Source organism: Leguminivora glycinivorella, chromosome 26, assembly GCF_023078275.1.
Source record: "Leguminivora glycinivorella isolate SPB_JAAS2020 chromosome 26, LegGlyc_1.1, whole genome shotgun sequence".
Taxonomy (NCBI): Eukaryota; Metazoa; Arthropoda; class Insecta; order Lepidoptera; family Tortricidae; genus Leguminivora; species Leguminivora glycinivorella.
The window spans coordinates 9,933,403-9,951,545 of NC_062996.1; the positions used below are offsets into that span (position 1 = coordinate 9,933,403).

The window sequence follows — 18,143 nt, forward strand, 5'->3', positions numbered from 1 at the left end:
TAACCCTAAAACTGGTAGTTGGGCCATTTTTTTTTTTCAAAGTTGTCTACCTCACTTTTTTCGTAACATAGGTATTTTTTACGCGATTCATACTAGTTCAGAATCGCGAGGTCTTTCGATCTTGATAGGAGAAAAAAATGGCCCAAGATTTCCATTCCATACATTTTTCAGATCTTCCATTCCGTTACCGCCATACAAAATGTATGAAAACATGGTAACGGAATGGGAAAAAAACCTTGGGACACTTTTTTCTCCTATTAGGATAGCTCGCGTTTCTGAGTGGAAACCACATGAAAATTTTCAAATCCAGAAATGGCCCAGTTACAGTTCTGTCTGCGTTCATGACAGGCCTTCAAAGATTGGTAGGGCATTTTTACGAAAATATAATTTTTTAAATAGGTAAATTTAAGGTTTTTCCTAGTCAGAATCACGAGCCCCTCCCAAGGCCTCCCAAGTTTATTTTTTCCACTTCGTTACCATTTTTCATACACTTTATATGTATAGCGGTTACAAAGTGGAAATTATTATTACGCTGCACAAATTCCTTCAATGATATATATTAACTTGTAGTACGCCGTAGTACATACAGCCCCTAGCCATGATATTTAGAGTAAATATTAAAATTTTTGAACGAAAATTCAAAAAACGTTGCGTCACATTTCCGAACGGCGCGTCTCCGTCACGCCGTTCGGCGCTACCAACTTCATTGTCGTTTTCATGCAGCCGACGGCCATTACGCGTCATCTAATTTTAAAGTGTTTTCTGCGTATAAAAGTGGAAAAAATGCGAATTATAATGTATCGAAGAAAATTAGACAGTGTGGAAAGTAATCTGTTTGATAAATTAGGCGAGAAAATAAGAAGAGTAGGAGAGGAAGATAGAAGAAAGCCGATCAACGCGGGCGTCCCTCGCCGCCATGATCGCGGGCATTGCGGACTTTATTGTTTGCGTTATCTTACAAGATCCAAACCGCGCCCTAGGTTTGCCTTATATTCGAGATCACCATCTCTGCCTGCGGCGTCGAGAAGTAGTAACAGGTCTCCATTGGTTGTCATTGAGATTCTGACGACCTCCATAATGAAGCACAAATGGTAAGAAAAGAATTTACAATTTCAAACTTCTAATATATTTTTGTGAGGTGACAGTGGTGTGTGCTTTGTTAAACGCATTCTGACCGCTAGTGAGATGTTGGTGTTGTATGTTTTTGAAGGTCATGCACATGAATTTTACACCTTGCACTGCCAATACTGCCATGGAACAACAATTATGCTGTGCAAAATTGGAATACTAGACTAGGTATCTCCGTTTGCTTACTGCATTTGGCGCTGTGTTTGAAGTTTGTGCTGAGCAGGATTGGAATACTATACTAGGTATCTCTGTCTGCTAACTGTATTTGGCACTGTATGAAGTTTGTGCTGAGCAAGATTGGAATACTATACTAGGTATCTCTGCTTGCTAACTGTATCTGGCACTATGTGTGAAGGTTGTGCTGAGCAAAATTGGAATACTAGACTAGGTATCTCCGCTTGCTAACTGCATTTGGCAATCTTGGCGTACTATACTAGGTGCGTTCGCTGCCAGCAGTCTTAGGCATTGTGGTGTTGTCATACTAGACACATTCCTTGCCGACAGCACTGAGTTTTTTACTCAAACCTACTGCTACTTGCTGTGGATGTCCAAACTTCTTGTTGGATTATGTTGGATATATCTACTGGGTTTTGTGGCGTGCTCGGCTAGGCACAGCTCTTTATCCTAGAGTTAATCAAAAGTGGTATGCCAACCTAGGCTGTCTCATTGCTTTGTAAGTGCACTAAAATGCTATTCCTATTTTTCAGCAATTGAAGATCTAAGCGATGAAGTCTTAACCTCTCGGTGAGGCACTTGAGCAGGTTGTTTTTTGGCAAAAACCTTTTTTCCAGCTTACAAAGAGATAAATAAAGAAAAGAAAGGACAAGTCAACTAAGAAACATCCTGCTCCAGAAGTTACAAAGTATAAAGCCATAGAACAGAAATAATCTGAAGTCTCAAGCGCATTATTTGCCACTGGCTTGGCCCTCATAACATTTGCTGAATGAATTGGTCATCTTTTGTGAGACGCAGGGAGTTACAACTTAAAAGGATGTTTATAACGTCGGGTCTTTACAATAAAATTGTATGTGGGACCTTAAAATATTGTGATGTTGACTAGTGTTTTTAGAGAAAACATAGCTAAAAAGTTTTTAAATGCCATTGAATAATCTAGGGAAGATCTGAAGAGACCTAAGAAGATATAACCTAGTAGAAGATACAAATTCAAGGGCCCAACCAATAACACAGAGACATACCCAGAGCCCAAGGTCAGAAGCTGTACCACAGGAAACCATAACAACACCACCTCTTCTGCCAAGCCACATCATCAGCGGAGGTGTCGCACTCAGCAATATTACTATTACAATAGCTGTTAAATGATCAGGTTGGTATAAGTTACTGCGATCAAATTAAATATTTTTTGGCGCACTGGCAGAATATGACCAATGACCCAAGGGTCTGGTCTTGGACATCTGGGAACAAAATCTCATTTTTATTTATGACATTACAATCAGTTATTCCTAAATTGATATCTTTCTCTGATTTTGACAGTGTGGTGTTTACTAAACACTTATGTCTGAACTGTTAATAAAAGGTATTGTAAAACATTTACCTTGTGAGTTGTAATTCTTTTGGAAAGTAATATGTGTCTAAAATATTGTTGTGGCAGAATCATACGGAGATTAGTGATTTATTTTGACTTTTTAAAGAATCTAAAAAATTAATTGAATTTATTAATTTACATGTCAGGACTCAGGAGGAAACTAATGGCACAAAAATTGCTTCATGAGCACTTTAGATTTTCAAGATGCCCTATTTTTTGATATATATATATATATATATATATATATATATATATATATATATATATATATACATATACACCATAAATATAGGAAATACCTGTTTCTTGTCCAATACTGAAATATTTCAGTTTCAAGTTTTACCCTTAGAATTAAATGTTTCCTTATATGTACAGTGACTACTCAGACCTGTCATGAAACATATAAGATCTAAAAGGTTGCATAATGAGCAACTATCTAGGAAGTTCTCACGACGAATGTTTAAATAGTACACTAAGTTACATTTGATATCATTTCCTATCTGGGGCTTAAAGGAAGAAAAAACTGCTTAAAACAAAGATATGCTGTCTAATATCTAGGTTTCATATTAGACTCTAAGAAATTGCATATTTCTTTACCAGATAAGAATAAATCTAAAGTTAAATAAGAAATAAATTTATTTATAAACTTGTCAAATTGTTATATTAGGGATGTTGCCCGTTTAACTGGCTTGCTAGTCTCTATTTGTCCTGCCACTGAATATGGCTACATGTATACAAAATAACTAGAGACAAAAATATACATATTTAAGAAAAAATAATGACAATTATGATTTCATTATGTTTATATGCTTAGTGTAAAAAATGAATTAGAATGGTGGCAAGAACTATAAATGAGGCTAAATGCAAAACTTAGTGTAATAAATCTTATAGAGAAATTTATAGTGATAATTCATTGACAGGTTGAGGCGGCTCCTGTGGTAGGGAGACAGCTGCCGGGTTATGGAATGATGTTGAGAGAGAACATCACATAAATTATCTAGAGCTTATAGCGCATTTCTTATCTTTAAAGACATTTTGTTCTGATCTGATCCTATCTGACTGTGAGATTCTTTTAAGAATAGATAATTCAACAGTTATCTCATATATATTCATCGCCCGGGGGGACATGTTACCTGCACCTTAATTCAATTGCTAGGCAAAATTTGGCAGTGGAGTGAATGTGAAGATAGACATATTACGAATACCACAATATTTGCCTCATATGTTAAATCCGAACGTAATGTGATAGCCGATAGGGAATCTAAAAAGGCTCATTCGGAATTTGAATGTGAATTAAATGATGAATGTTTAGAGGGTGTCCTGCAGTGTTTTAGAAATCTGGATATAGACTTATCTGCTAGTCGCGCAAATGCTAAATGCATTCATTTTTTCATGGACACCCTATTTTTTCTACGATATTTCCCCCATTCACACTAATACCTAAAGTAAATGATTTTTCTAAAACATATATGTATATCTATGTATTCTACAAAAATCAAGAGGTATTGTTATTGTACCAAGTGGCAAGCTCAATTTTATAAAACTTGTCAAGTCAAATGCAAAGAATTGGGCCCCAGCTCTCATTTATATATATGTTATTCCAGCAACCAGCAGTTTCAGCGACGTGTTATCCTGTTTGCCGCGGGGCTCTCCGGGCAGCGCTGGCGCTGAAGGGGGCGGCGGTGACGTCATGCTGCAGTCCCTCGCGCCCAACACCGTCAAGCAGTATCACACGTACTTGACACGCTGGTATTAATATACCAGCATATTACATATTAAATATTATGTAATATGTTTTGTGGAAAATAATATTAATTGTTTTAAGACATCTATTCCACAAATACTAGGTTTTAACAAATTGTGTAACGAGGTAGCTAGCTAGCTGGGTATGAAAGTGTCAATTGTTGCACATCTGCTTTGGTGCTTTTATTGAGAGAAAAGATCTCATCAGATGATAACGTGATACGCTTTATGAAGGTGCGTTTTTTCGTATATACCCACCATAACCTAAATATCGAGACGTAATTGGTTTTAAACAATTTGTCAACGTTGTCAACAAGTGTGTGAAATATCCGAGTAAAAAATTAGTCACCCTATTAGCAATTGTCACAGCACACGGAGTGCAAAATCTGTACTTGATAAAGTTATGTAATACTATTTACCATTATCCTGAAAAGATCCTTATAAAAATTTCAGACTTTATTAAAACTTCTAAAGTAGGTAGCTGTACGGATCAACGAGTGCATAACAACATAGTTATATGTGGTGGGTGTGAACGACTATTTATTGCCTATGAGAAACCACTTAGATTAGTAGGTGGATTAAGTAAATAAGATAGTGGTATTGACACCTCCATTTTCACCTCCCATTTGACCCACCATGCGTCGGTGTTAGCCGCAAATCGATTAGGAGTCAATATTGATGTAACCAGAAAAACATCAGGCCTGATACTTCTAAAGTTATCGATAAATTTTATAATAGGCCCTTAGTGTCTACAATTGATTTTGATAGAGCATCGATGATCGATGTCTAGTTAGTTAGGAAACAAGTGTTTCCGTCAATTAACAATGAATGTAAAATTGTAAGCAGTAATATATTACGAAGACTTGTTTATATGTACCTATAGTTGTTGAGTTGTTAATTCTTAAAAACAAAGATAGTATGTATCATTGCTGATTGTGATAGTTATAAAACATAAGTATTATAAGATGGTACTAGATGAATATTAATAAGGAAGGATTTCCTTTTGGTTTAAATACATTTTTTGGTAAATGATGATATCACTAGAAATTTGAAATTTAAGTGATTAAGGATTATCACGTGTTAAAAATTCACATAATCTTGACATAAAACATAATTTTGCTAGGCTAACATTGTATACCTAATACAAAGCCAGAAATAAACTTTGTATATCTCTAAACATCTACAAGTTAATATATATCATTGAAGGAATTTGTGCAGCGTAATAATAATTGGAAATTAAACGAACTTACCTGTAAGTGAAGTTCTATTTCAATTATATTAGCTGCACAAATTCCGAAATGATAACCCTCCGCCCAGGACCCGCGTTGTCCTAGACAACCAGGGATCCCGGAGCTATCCCTGACAAAGTTTAGGATAAGGCTGGCTTTGCTGAGTTGTTAGCCAAATTATTTTATATCAGTTGGCATATTCACTGCCAGCGCGAGTTACGCGTTACAAGATAAGCATATACTTATGTAGCTATTATGTAGCATATTTTTTCCCGCTCTGTAATCTTGCGATTGAGGATCGCCTAGCGGGTCGCTGGCAGTGAAGTTATATGTCCTGGTATATCACTCTAAACTAAATGAAGTTGGTAGCGCCGAACGGCGTGACGGAGACGCGCCGTTCGGAAATGTGACGCAACGTTTTTTGAATTTTCGTTCAAAAATTTTAATATTTACTCTAAATTGCTACTCTACTTGCTAGGGGCTGTATGTACTACGGCGTACTACAAGTTAATATATATCATTTCGGAATTTGTGCAGCTAATATAATTGAAATAGAACTTCACTTACAGGTAAGTTCGTTTAATTTCCAAGTATGCAAAATAATAGAAAATTTGGGACCATTTTTTATCTCTTGTTTGTTTGTCGTAGATCGAAAGGGCTCGTGTTTCTGAGTAGGAAAAACATAAAATGTACATACCTTAGGAAAAATATTTTTGGTGATTTTTCTCGCGAAAATGCCGTTAAATTGCAACGACTTCACATGCAGATGTTTCTGATACAGGGCCTTATGCTAGACCTGATGGTGTCCATTTCCTCAAGTCCCCTTCTCATTTCGCCCGCCATTCCACTATGGAAGTCCGCTTTTAGTCCAAAACCAGCTGTTGTCCTCTCAGCATTCATGGGCTGGTCGCCGAAGACTCGTACATTATAAGTATTATACTGATACATATGGCTAAACGAAAACTTTACTTACCTACTTACTGCGCGAGCTGCGATGGCTCAGCGACCCAAAGCGGATCTTAGCCTCCGATACTAGAGACTCTACCATTCGCTCCTATCCTGTGGGATCTGATGCCACTCGGTCACTTCAAGATCACACAGGTCTTTCTGAACCTCATCAATCCATCGGCACCTGGTCCTTCCGGCGAACCATTTCTCAGTAGATCAGCACAGCTCTTTTGGCCGCACGATCCTCTCCCATTCTCTCCACATGGCCGAGCCAGCGACGAGCAACCTTGCTCTCGTCAATGACGGGATCGCCCACTGGTTCTTTTTTTTTATTATTATAAATGGGCTTACTCTTGACCACAGACTAGCCAAAGGCAAAGACGTGGCCTACGATGGAGTGAGCTCGCCCAGAAGATGCCTGTTCACTCTTGATTTGAAGGTTGCTAAATGCTATTGCTATTGCTATTCTTCCACCTAAATGGAAATCTAGCGATGTCAAACCACTTACCTCTCATTTCCAATCATTTCCTCAACTCCCCTTCTTATTTCGCCCGCCATTCCACTATGGAAGTCCGCTTTTAGTCCAAAACCAGCTGTAACAGTCCTCTCAGCGTTCATGGGCTGGTCGCCGAAGACTGGTACAGATAGTACTGGTATCCCGTGGTGGACGGCTTCGATGATGGATAGCAGGCCAGCGTGCGTGATGAAGAGTTTTATGTTGCGGTGCGCTGTTGATTAAATAGCAGGAAATTAGAAGTTATTCTAAGGTGCGATACAGCGAGGAAATGTCGCTAGTATCTTTGGTACAATGCCTCAAGGGCCTATTTTAGACATTAGCTAGCTTTTAAGTTTAGTCTTAGTTTCTTATATAATTGTAAATATGTTCATGTAAAAAAAAAGGTGAGGGTACCATTTTATGTTAAAATCCGCCATCCGGTGAAAGTACCATTTTATGTATTCCGTAGTTTACCGTATTTTCTTTTATTTACAAAAACTGTTCAACCTATCAAGTTCAAAATAATTTTCCTAGAAAATCTGAAGTTCTACTTTTGTGATTTTATTTGTCGGGTCCCCGTCTGGGTTCCCATTATTATCGATTTCATCCATTTTTGGCACACAACTATTTTTCGATAAAAACCGAAACGAATTCCAAAATAAAACTTGGTAACGTTGGATAAGATTTTTATAATTAGATTCCAATTCAAACAATACGAAAATCAACTGTGATTACTTAGATGTAAGCGGATTAGAATTTAAGTAGACACAATTTTATTCTAAGAAACGCGGTGCGTTCGTCACAGAGCTAGCTTAGCGTGCACTCGCCACGATCGTCACGACCCGAATGTCGTTGCCGTCGTCATCCGGGACGACCACGTGGAGGGGACCATTCGACGGTTGGCCTACCTGACACTTCCCCTTTTTTCCGGTTTGCCAACCTAACGAATTACCAGCGCTAGCTCTGTATCGACCACACCCAAGCTTACCGCTTGGCGTTTCTAGCGGTCACCGGTAGATGGCGATAAAATCAATTGGCAAGAAATCAATGCAGGTTAACATAGATGGCGCTGCTCTGCTCAGAGAGTAATTAATTGACCCTTAAATCTAGTACGAGTTGCGATACTAGCTAACTCGTCGACACGGCCATCTTGACATCTCACACGTCCTCGTGTGACGTACCTGAAAAAGAAAACAAACTTTCAACAGCAAGCACTCTACGTCTCGGCCAACCTGACCATTTTTAGAGTGATTTGATGTAAAATAAAATGGCCGTATCCCCGAGAACCCATCAAAATAACATTGGGACATGTAAAACAGATAATAACTAAGACACATAAACAATCTACAGTTGCTTCCATATGGTAACTCTGGGACAACTCTTGGGGACGTCTATTGGTTATCTCTATTTGACTGCCAATAAATTATCCCTTAGAGCGACCGATCATAACAAAAAAATACACCTGGACAATCCTTACAGGCGACCGATGGTTGCTCTTGCTGACAACCCCGTGGACAACCCATAAGGACGACCGACATTCGCCTCCATCCGGCTTCTCCTGGACAATCTCTATAGGCGACCGATGGGTTACCTCTTGGCAACCCCATGGACAACCCATAAAGACGACCGATATTCGCCTCCATCCGGCTTTTCCTGGACAACCCCTAGAGGCGACCGATGGTCATCGACATAACCTCATGGACAACCTCCAAGGGCGACCGATAATAACAACAAGCTAATATTTAATATCCAATAAATAATTACACTTACATTAGCTATACCAACATAAATACAAGTTCAATTCAGTTCTAAAGACAAAGAATCTGTTTGTGCATCGGAATCGTCAATATTTGTGTAGTAGAGTTTACGTCAGTCTGCCCTATACCAGTCATAGTCACAACGTCATGAAGTCGTTTCCCGCTAAACTTGCATGCAACAGATTCTTTGACTAGTGAACATTCAGCTCCAGAGTCATAACAGAATGAAAAGTGCTCACCGGATAGTCGCATGAGTGCAGTTGGGTTAGCAACGACGCATAAGTCCACTCGTTTCTTCTTGGCGGCTGTCGGCTCGGTGCTGCTCTCCCCTGGTGCACTCCTCTTCGGACAGCTGCTTGCGTAGTGGCCCTGCTCGCGGCACGAGAAGCAAGTGATTGGCCTCTCTGCAGTTGGATCCTTCCTGATAGCGTCAATCTTCAGTCGGTTTTCTTCTTTTCTTTTTGAAAAACACTGATTTGACTTGTGTCCTAATTTTCCACAAAAGTAGCACTTAATGTTTGTGTTGACTCCAGCTATTTGACTCTTCTTAGGCTCAGGCTCATCGTCGTCATTACTCGATGAAGATTTCCGTTTCAAAAACGAGACTGCCTTAAGCTCCTGTTGTAGTTGATTTCGGGTCTTGATATCCGTTGTAAATGACAACCGTTGAACACGTGGCTCAAAACGTGATAAGTGATTCAAAACAGTAGCGATGGCTATTTGCTCGGTAGTAAGTCCTTTCCATCTCGACATAAGTGACGACATTAAACCGGATGCGTAGGAAGCGAGGCATTCTTTTTCGTCTGGTTTCTTCGAATTCAGATTAATTAAGAAAGCAGCTGCTGTTTCACATGAGTCATACCTTGTAATAAAAAGTTCTTTGAAGTCGCTCCATTTCATTCCTGGGAAGGCGACGGTGGCAAGCCAGGTGGACGCTTGCTTCTTAAGCGCTCGACTCAGTGCCATCATTAAAGGTGTTCCTTGGCATTGTGGATCATCGATGCACATGTCGGCGGTGGATACCCAGGCTCGTGCGTCGACATCTGGTTTGTCAGGATCAAATTCTGGCAGACGAATTTCCTTTGATGTTGACTGTTGCGGCTTGTTCAAAGTTTCCAATAGAGCTAAGAAATTCCGATTCTGCTGTTCCATCAATAGCCGCCACTTTTGATCACCACTTCGTCTTGCCGGCAGGCGCGGAGATTGCGGGCGATTGGATCCCACCACTTCGGATGTCGGGTCCCCGTCTGGGTTCCCATTATTATCGATTTCATCCATTTTTGGCACACAACTATTTTTCGATAAAAACCGAAACGAATTCCAAAATAAAACTTGGTAACGTTGGATAAGATTTTTATAATTAGATTCCAATTCAAACAATACGAAAATCAACTGTGATTACTTAGATGTAAGCGGATTAGAATTTAAGTAGACACAATTTTATTCTAAGAAACGCGGTGCGTTCGTCACAGAGCTAGCTTAGCGTGCACTCGCCACGATCGTCACGACCCGAATGTCGTTGCCGTCGTCATCCGGGACGACCACGTGGAGGGGACCATTCGACGGTTGGCCTACCTGACACTTCCCCTTTTTTCCGGTTTGCCAACCTAACGAATTACCAGCGCTAGCTCTGTATCGACCACACCCAAGCTTACCGCTTGGCGTTTCTAGCGGTCACCGGTAGATGGCGATAAAATCAATTGGCAAGAAATCAATGCAGGTTAACATAGATGGCGCTGCTCTGCTCAGAGAGTAATTAATTGACCCTTAAATCTAGTACGAGTTGCGATACTAGCTAACTCGTCGACATATTCATATTTTTAACCGTCGCCTCATATCTCTCAAAAAGGACGGTTATCAAGTCGTCTACATGTATGTTTTTTTTTATGTTTGTTCCTCGATATCTCCGTCGTTACTGGACCGATTTTGAAAATTTTTTTTGATTGAATGTATATGCATACAGATTGGTCCCATTTTTCTCAGAACCCAGTTCTGATGATAGGATCCTGGAGAAATCGAGGGAACTCCTCGAATCTGAAAGGCATACATATGGTGATTTTTGTGTTTTTAAAGGAACAGCATGCATTTACAATACAATACAATACAATACAAATATTCTTTATTGTTCACCAATATAACAAGATTACATCACATAACTTTAATTAACTACTTTCATTTAGGTACGGAACAGTGACATTTGGTGCAGTGGAACTGCTGATGATGGCCAGAACGGAACTCTTCAAATCTGAACGGCACGCTTATAGTGACTTTGGTATTTTTATAAGAACAGCATGCACTTTCGTCCAGAAGAGTGACATTTGGTGCAGTGGAATTGCTGATGATGGTCAGAACCGAACTCCTCAAATCTGAACGGCACGCTTATAGTGACTTTGGTATTTTTATAAGAACAGCATGCACTTTCATCCAGAACAGTGACATTTGGTGCAGTGGAACTGCTGATGATGGCCAGAACCAAACTCCTCAAATCTGAACGGCATGCTTATAGTGACTTTGCCATTTTTATAAGAACAGCATGCGCTTACGTCTAGAACAGTGACATTTGGTACAGTGGAACTGCTGATAATAGTCAGAACCGAACTCCTCAAATCTGAACGGCACGCTTATAATGACTTTGGTATTTTTATAAGAACAGCATGCACTTACGTCCAGAACAGTGACATTTATTTAGTTATGGTTGTTAAGCATATTGAGTTTTCAAGTCAATGTTTGTCAAGCTTCGGTTTCTTATAATATAATCGGATTCATGAGGAATTGAGGAAACTCCTCAAACCTTAACGTTATACGTATATTCATTTGTGTTGCCATCTAATAGTTAAAGCATTAAAAGCAGTTTTAAAAAATACTTACACATTTCTACATAATCCAACATTCGCAAGTAGCTTTCACCAGAACCCGAAAGGCGACGGTTTTTTTTTCTTAAAAATTATTTAAACTTGTGGTTCAAAAGTTAGATGGGAGGGACACATTTTTTTACACTTTTGGAGCGATTATTTTCCAAAATATTAACAATACCAAAAAATGATTTTCGTAAATCACACGCTAGGTTTGACATGAAAAAAAATCACTCCCCACTTTACGTGTAGGGGGGGGGGGTACCCTAATATATTTTTTTTTCTTCATTCACCCCGGTCGCGCCATCTATGTGTGGTGTAGTGTATGCGCGTTCTTAGGCGGTCGTATTTTAATGTATGGGATGGTATGATATTCTTATATTTAATCTATGATACTACTGGCCTTTAGCGTCTATTTCAGACGATTTATGGTGCAATGTCCGAGAGACATTTTAGATGACTAAAGAGGCCTATGCGAGAGCGACATATTTTGCCACATAGCTGACAAGGGAAGCTTGCATTGCAACCGATTGCGACGTTCCGCTATGGTGTCTTCTAATATCCCTTTTGTCAGCAAGTGCCGCAAACCAGGTCTCATCGACGATAACATTACCTAATATCCCAGCCTGCGGGAACCACTTCCTCACAAGCACATTTCTCGGCACCTCCAACTCTTCATCACTCCTCCACAGCACCGTATAAGGCAGTTCTCCAAACATCTGAGCTAACTTTGTTTTCAAGGTGAGTGGCAGTTCGGATACCTTCACTACAGAGCCAAGGCTGAAGTAGATGAAGCCTGGCGAAGAGTCTAGAAGCTTCTGTAGGTCCTGGGAAATATGTACAGATATACTTAGTGCGATAACCTAACCACAAAATTAAAATTTTGAAAAAACCCCCGACTAGTGGACCGATTTTTATAAAACATGGCTAAGACCACTCCCGAGTAGCTTTCAACAAAAAAAAACTAAATCTAAATCGGTTCATCCGATCGGGAGCTACGATGCCACAGACAGACACACACAGACAGACAGACACGTCAAACTATAACACGTACCCCATCGTTTATGCATCGGGGGTTAAAAAGGTGCCCTTCGTATTTTTAACCCCCGACGTCGACGATCGTAGCTTCCGAACGGATGAACCGATTTCGATTTAGTTGTTCTGTTTGAAAGCTGAGTTAGGCTTCCCACAGACAGTCTTAAAAATTCATAATCTTAAAAAAAAATTGTATGCAATCTGACAGTTCAAACTGACACTGACAAGACACTGACAGATCTGTCAGTGTCAATTTGCATACAATTTTTTTTTAAGATTATGAATTTTTAAGACTGTCTGTGGGAAGCCTTAGTCGGGAGTGTTCTTTAGCCATGTTTCATGAAAATCGGTCGGTTTTTTTCAAAATTTTAATTTTGTGGTTAGGTTATTCTGTGGTCTTCTGAATACGATACTTATCAGAAAATTTATAACCAGTGATCGGTTTTTTGGATTCACCCTCGCGGGATATCAAGTAGAAAAGTTAATATTGATACGACGAAATTATCTCTGGATGTAAAAAGAAATAGATTAAAAATTGATAATATTGAAAAAATAATGATTATTTATTTTAATTTTATACAAACCGAACATTAAATTTAAATTGTTTTTCTAAATTTTATTGTAAGAATATCAAAGCTAAAGAGTTCACATTTTTAAATTGTTGGAGAGATTTATAGTGGTTATGAAATCGCATGTTAGTAAGGCCTATTACGTTATGTACTATTTTTAGTTTAAGTTTATAATGTTAATGTTGTTGCTTTATATTTTTGGTTGAGCAATAAAACCATTTGGCATTGTGGACATTGTACATATTTTTTTGCCTTTTCTAACAACATTAAGCCCGGATTCCCGGGGCATATCCATACTAACATAATGATTGAGGTCGTTCACCCCATGTCGAATCCAAAAAACCGAGCACTGTTTATAACCTAACCACAAAATTAAAATTCCCGAATAACTCAGCTTTTTGACAAAAAAAAACTAAATCTAAATCGGTTCATCCGTTCGGGAGCTACGAAGCCACAGACACACACACACACACACACACACACACACACACACACACACACACACACACACACACACACACACACACACACACACACACACAGACACACAGACACACACACAGACAGATAGACAAACAGACAGACACGTCAAACTTATAACACCCCGTCGTTTTTGCGTCGGGGGTTCAAAACTGCGTTTCACCAACCTCAGGAAGACTGGTATTCTCTTCGACATGGTACCCCGCTATATCCACCACATTCGGCGGGAAGCTCCTAGGAGGAGCTAGCACTGGGTGTGAGTTGACAAAGAGGATAGATATGTTGTTATAAACTTCTGACAGAGATGGCAGCACTGTGCCACGCGCGGCCGCTAAGGGGCCGAATAGATCTGTGTACTGGTTTGAAGAGTAGATCCGCATTGACCTGAAATTAAGGACTAGTTATAACCTGCTTAATCGCATCTTCTTCTACAAAAAGTTTAGATAGGTATATCATCATCCTCCTTGCGTTATTCCAGCATTCGCCACGGCTCATGGGACCCTGGGGTCCGCTTTGACAACTAATCCTAAGATTTGGCATAGGCACTAGTTTTACTAAAGCGACCCGACCCGAAAGGTATCTAGAACTAGGCCTTATTGGAATTGGTCCGGTTGCCTCACGATGTTTTCCTTCACCGAAAAGCGACTGGCAAATATCAAATGACATTTTATTATTACCATTTGACAAGTTATTATTTACCTATAGCTATAGGTAAATAATAACTTTTTTATACCACGTCGGTGGCAAACAGGTGTACGGTCCGCCTGATGGAAAGCGGTCACCGTGACCTATCGACGCCTGCAACTCAATTATTATGAAAATTTTATCACACAACTAAAGAAATATGCACCTACAAATGGCGGAGTTTATGCCAAAAGGCATTCTCTACCAGTCAACCATTGGGTTAAACAGAGACATATATGTTGTCATTGTCACAGTGGGGAAGGGTGCGTATCTGTTTGTTTGTCCGTCTTTCACTGCAAAACAGAGCGACTAATTGACGTGATATTTTAAGTGGAGATGGTTGAAGGGATGGAGAGTGTCATAGAGGTTAATTTTTGTCTCTTTCAAACCCTCCACTTCCCTTAAAAGAGGTCAATTTTCGAAATTAACGTGAGCGAAGCGGCTGGATCACAAAAGTTGGAGCATCCAGAAGAAAACGAAGATTTACCAGGTCACAAACTGCATCAGTCCCACAACAACGCTATTGGCTGCTCGCTGAAAGAACGCCATTGGTAGAGGCGCTATCGTCATCATGATGTCTGTCTGTCTGTCTGTCCTTACCATGTCACAAATTGCATCAGCCCCACAACACTATTGGCTGCTCGCTGAAAGAATCCCATGGGTAGAGGCGCTAACGTCATCATGATGTCTGTCTGTCTGTCTGTCTGTCCTTACCATGTCACAAACTGCATCAGTCCCACGACAACACTATTGGCTGTTCGTTGAAAGAATCCCATGGGTAGAGGCGCTAACGTCATCATGATTTCTGTCTGTCTGTCTGTCCTTACCAGGTCACAAACTGCATCAGCCCCACAACACTATTGGCTGTTCTTTGAAAGAATCCCATGGGTAGAGGCGCTAACGTCATCATGATGTCTGTCTGTCTGTCTGTCTGTCCTTACCATGTCACAAATTGCATCAGCCCCACAACACTGTTGGCTGCTCGCTGAAAGAATCCCATGGGTAGAGGCGCTAACGTCATCATGATGTCTGTCTGTCTGTCTGTCCTTACCATGTCACAAACTGCATCAGCCCCACAACACTGTTGGCTGTTCGTTGAAAGAATCCCATGGGTAGAGTCGCTTTCGTCAGCATGTCTGTCAGTATGTCCTTACCATGTCACAAACTGCATCAGCCCCACAACACTGTTGGCTGTTCGTTGAAAGAATCCCATGGGTAGAGGCGCTAACGTCATCATGATGTCTGTCTGTCTGTCTGTCCTTACCAGGTCACAAACTGCATCAGCCCCACAACACTATTGGCTGTTCTTTGAAAGAATCCCATGGGTAGAGGCGCTAACGTCATCATGATGTCTGTCTGTCTGTCTGTCTGTCCTTACCATGTCACAAACTGCATCAGTCCCACAACAACACTATTGGCTGCTCGCTGAAAGAATCCCATGGGTAGAGGCGCTAACGTCATCATGATGTCTGTCTGTCTGTCTGCCCTTACCATGTCACAAACTGCATCAGTCCCACGACAACACTATTGGCTGCTCGCTGAAAAAATCCCATGGGTAGAGGCGCTATCGTCATCATGTCTGTCAGTATGTCCTTACCATGTCACAAACTGCATCAGTCCCACGACAACACTATTGGCTGCTCGCTGAAAGAACGCCATTGGTAGAGGCGCTAACGTCATCATGATGTCTGTCTGTCTGTCTGTCCTTACCATGTCACAAACTGCATCAATCCCACAACAACACTGTTGGCTGTTCGTTGAAAGAATCCCATGGGTAGAGGCGCTATCGTCATCATGATGTCTGTCTGTCTGTCTGTCCTTACCATGTAAAAACTGCATCAGCCCCACAACAACACTGTTGGCTGCTCGCTGAAAAAATCCCATGGGTAGAGGCGCTATCGTCATCATGATGTCTGTCTGTCTGTCCTTACCAGGTCACAAACTGCATCAGCCCCACAACAACACTGTTGGCTGCTCGCTGAAAGAACCCCATGGGTAGAGGCGCTATCGTCATCATAGTCGGCACGAGCGCTGTGCTGGTGACGTCATCCACCAGCATCTCCAGGCAAGAGTGGGCCACCACGCTACTCAGCATTATCCAGGGGGCTTGCTGGACTGCGGCGTATCTGGAACAGAGAGCAGAATCTTTACAACTGAGCATTTCTTTTTTTTTGAAGTGTGGTATTTTTGAAAAAAAAAAATGCTATTTCTACTCAGAATTACTAGCTTTTTCAATCCTGGTAGTTAAAAAAATTGTCCCATACGATTTTTTCTTATTTTGTTACCATTTTCCGTACATGTTGTATGGGGTAACAAAAGAGGAAAGTAACAAAAATGTATGGAAATTCTGGGACACTTTTTGTCTCCCAGTGAGATTGAAAGTACTCGTGATTTTGACTACAATTGACCTAAAATTCCCTAAAACAATCAAATTTTTTTTATTGGCAAAAAAAAAAAGAAATGCTCAACTGGGTCGCTCTGGTGAAGAAATGACTGGCCTTTTTTTAACGTTGGGGAAATGCATTTACGCATGCGAAACGAAACGCTTGATATATCTATCTCTATCGCTCTTGCGTATTGGTGCGACGAGCCAGACAACTTTTCGCGGCGTTTCGTTTTCGTTGCGCGTCGCAGAAATGCCATTCGGCTACGGCACCTGGGGGGTTACCATGAAGTGCTAAAGCCATTCACTTTAGGTTGGGAGAAAGGGACGAAGCTACAGCAGTTCCATAGCTCCGTCCCTCTCTCTCAACCTAAACTGAACGGCTTTAGCACTTCATGGTAGCCCCCTGATCTGATGATGGAGCAGAAAGGTGGCCATAGGAACTCTGTAATGAAACGTCGAATCCCCATCGAGTAAGAGGTTTTTAGAAACGTCTCGGAGAGCAGTAGATGACTGTTGAAAGAAAACTACAGTCAGCGACAAGAGCTTGTGCCAAACACGATATTTTTGCGATATTTAAATAATTGTCACAGTTTTGTTTTCTTTCAACCCCTTATTTGCCAAGAGTGGCACTGAAGCTTTAGTAGTTTCATGTGTTCTACCTACCTCTTTATGGGATACAGGCGTGATTGTATGTACGTATGTATGTATGTATTTAAATAATTGTGGAACAACTTACCCAGCGGGTATATCCGAAGCGAACCACTCAGTAACGACAGCATGGAAATCTACCGTCAGCATGGCTTGCTGCAACTCTGGCGATGCTGCCGCGGTGGCAGCTATGTTAGCGGACATGAAGAGTAGTTTATAAGCTGGCTGGGGATTCGTCATATTGACATCTGAAACAGACATGTCTTTTCATGAAAAACTGTATTAGTGCTGCATCAGAGATACGTATATCATAGAGGAAAAAGTAAGGGAAGAGCAAAGACCTTTACAGGGGAGCGGAATCACATTTTTTGCCATACTAAATTGAACCTTATCACTGAGACAGAAAGGCGATCGTATCAGACTAGCGAAAACGGTCCACATGAGAGGGCATTGTTTGGACTGGTATCCCTCTCGCACGTGTGGCGTGTTAATGAGGTTACCATAGTAGTAGTATTTTTATCTGTATATTACCTGACTTTATAACTTCTTATATTATTTTAGTATTATATTCAAACTAGGGTTTCCATATATTTCAAAGAATTGGAAAATAATTATAATGTAATTATTTTGATGCCAATAAATCAA

General features: G+C 40.4%; 2 protein-coding genes and 1 long non-coding RNA gene across 5 annotated transcripts in view; 1 reads left to right on the forward strand and 2 right to left on the reverse strand.

Moving 5' to 3' along the window:
- LOC125239780 (UDP-glucosyltransferase 2-like) overlaps positions 1 to 18,143 on the reverse strand; it is a 28,253-nt gene that overhangs the window by 2,183 nt on the left and 7,927 nt on the right. For all 3 annotated transcript variants that reach the window (XM_048147463.1, XM_048147462.1, XM_048147464.1), the window contains 5 exons: positions 17,587 to 17,746; positions 16,396 to 16,590; positions 13,948 to 14,164; positions 12,310 to 12,523; positions 7,100 to 7,319 (listed from right to left, as the gene is read on the reverse strand). In XM_048147463.1, coding sequence (XP_048003420.1) covers positions 7,100 to 7,319; positions 12,310 to 12,523; positions 13,948 to 14,164; positions 16,396 to 16,590; positions 17,587 to 17,746 — 1,006 coding nt within the window. The remainder of the gene's footprint in view (positions 1 to 7,099; positions 7,320 to 12,309; positions 12,524 to 13,947; positions 14,165 to 16,395; positions 16,591 to 17,586; positions 17,747 to 18,143) is intronic.
- On the forward strand, positions 534 to 4,431 carry LOC125239783. The gene is made up of 3 exons (XR_007178558.1): positions 534 to 1,091; positions 1,836 to 2,452; positions 4,276 to 4,431. It is a non-coding gene; the product is annotated as an uncharacterized LOC125239783 (long non-coding RNA).
- LOC125239782 lies at positions 7,674 to 10,656 on the reverse strand. Its single transcript, XM_048147465.1, has 2 exons — positions 9,084 to 10,656; positions 7,674 to 8,268 (listed from the first exon to the last, which is right to left on the reverse strand). Exons 1-2 carry the CDS (start codon positions 10,120 to 10,122, stop codon positions 8,246 to 8,248), a joined length of 1,062 nt encoding a protein of 353 aa, XP_048003422.1. The 5' UTR covers positions 10,123 to 10,656; the 3' UTR covers positions 7,674 to 8,245.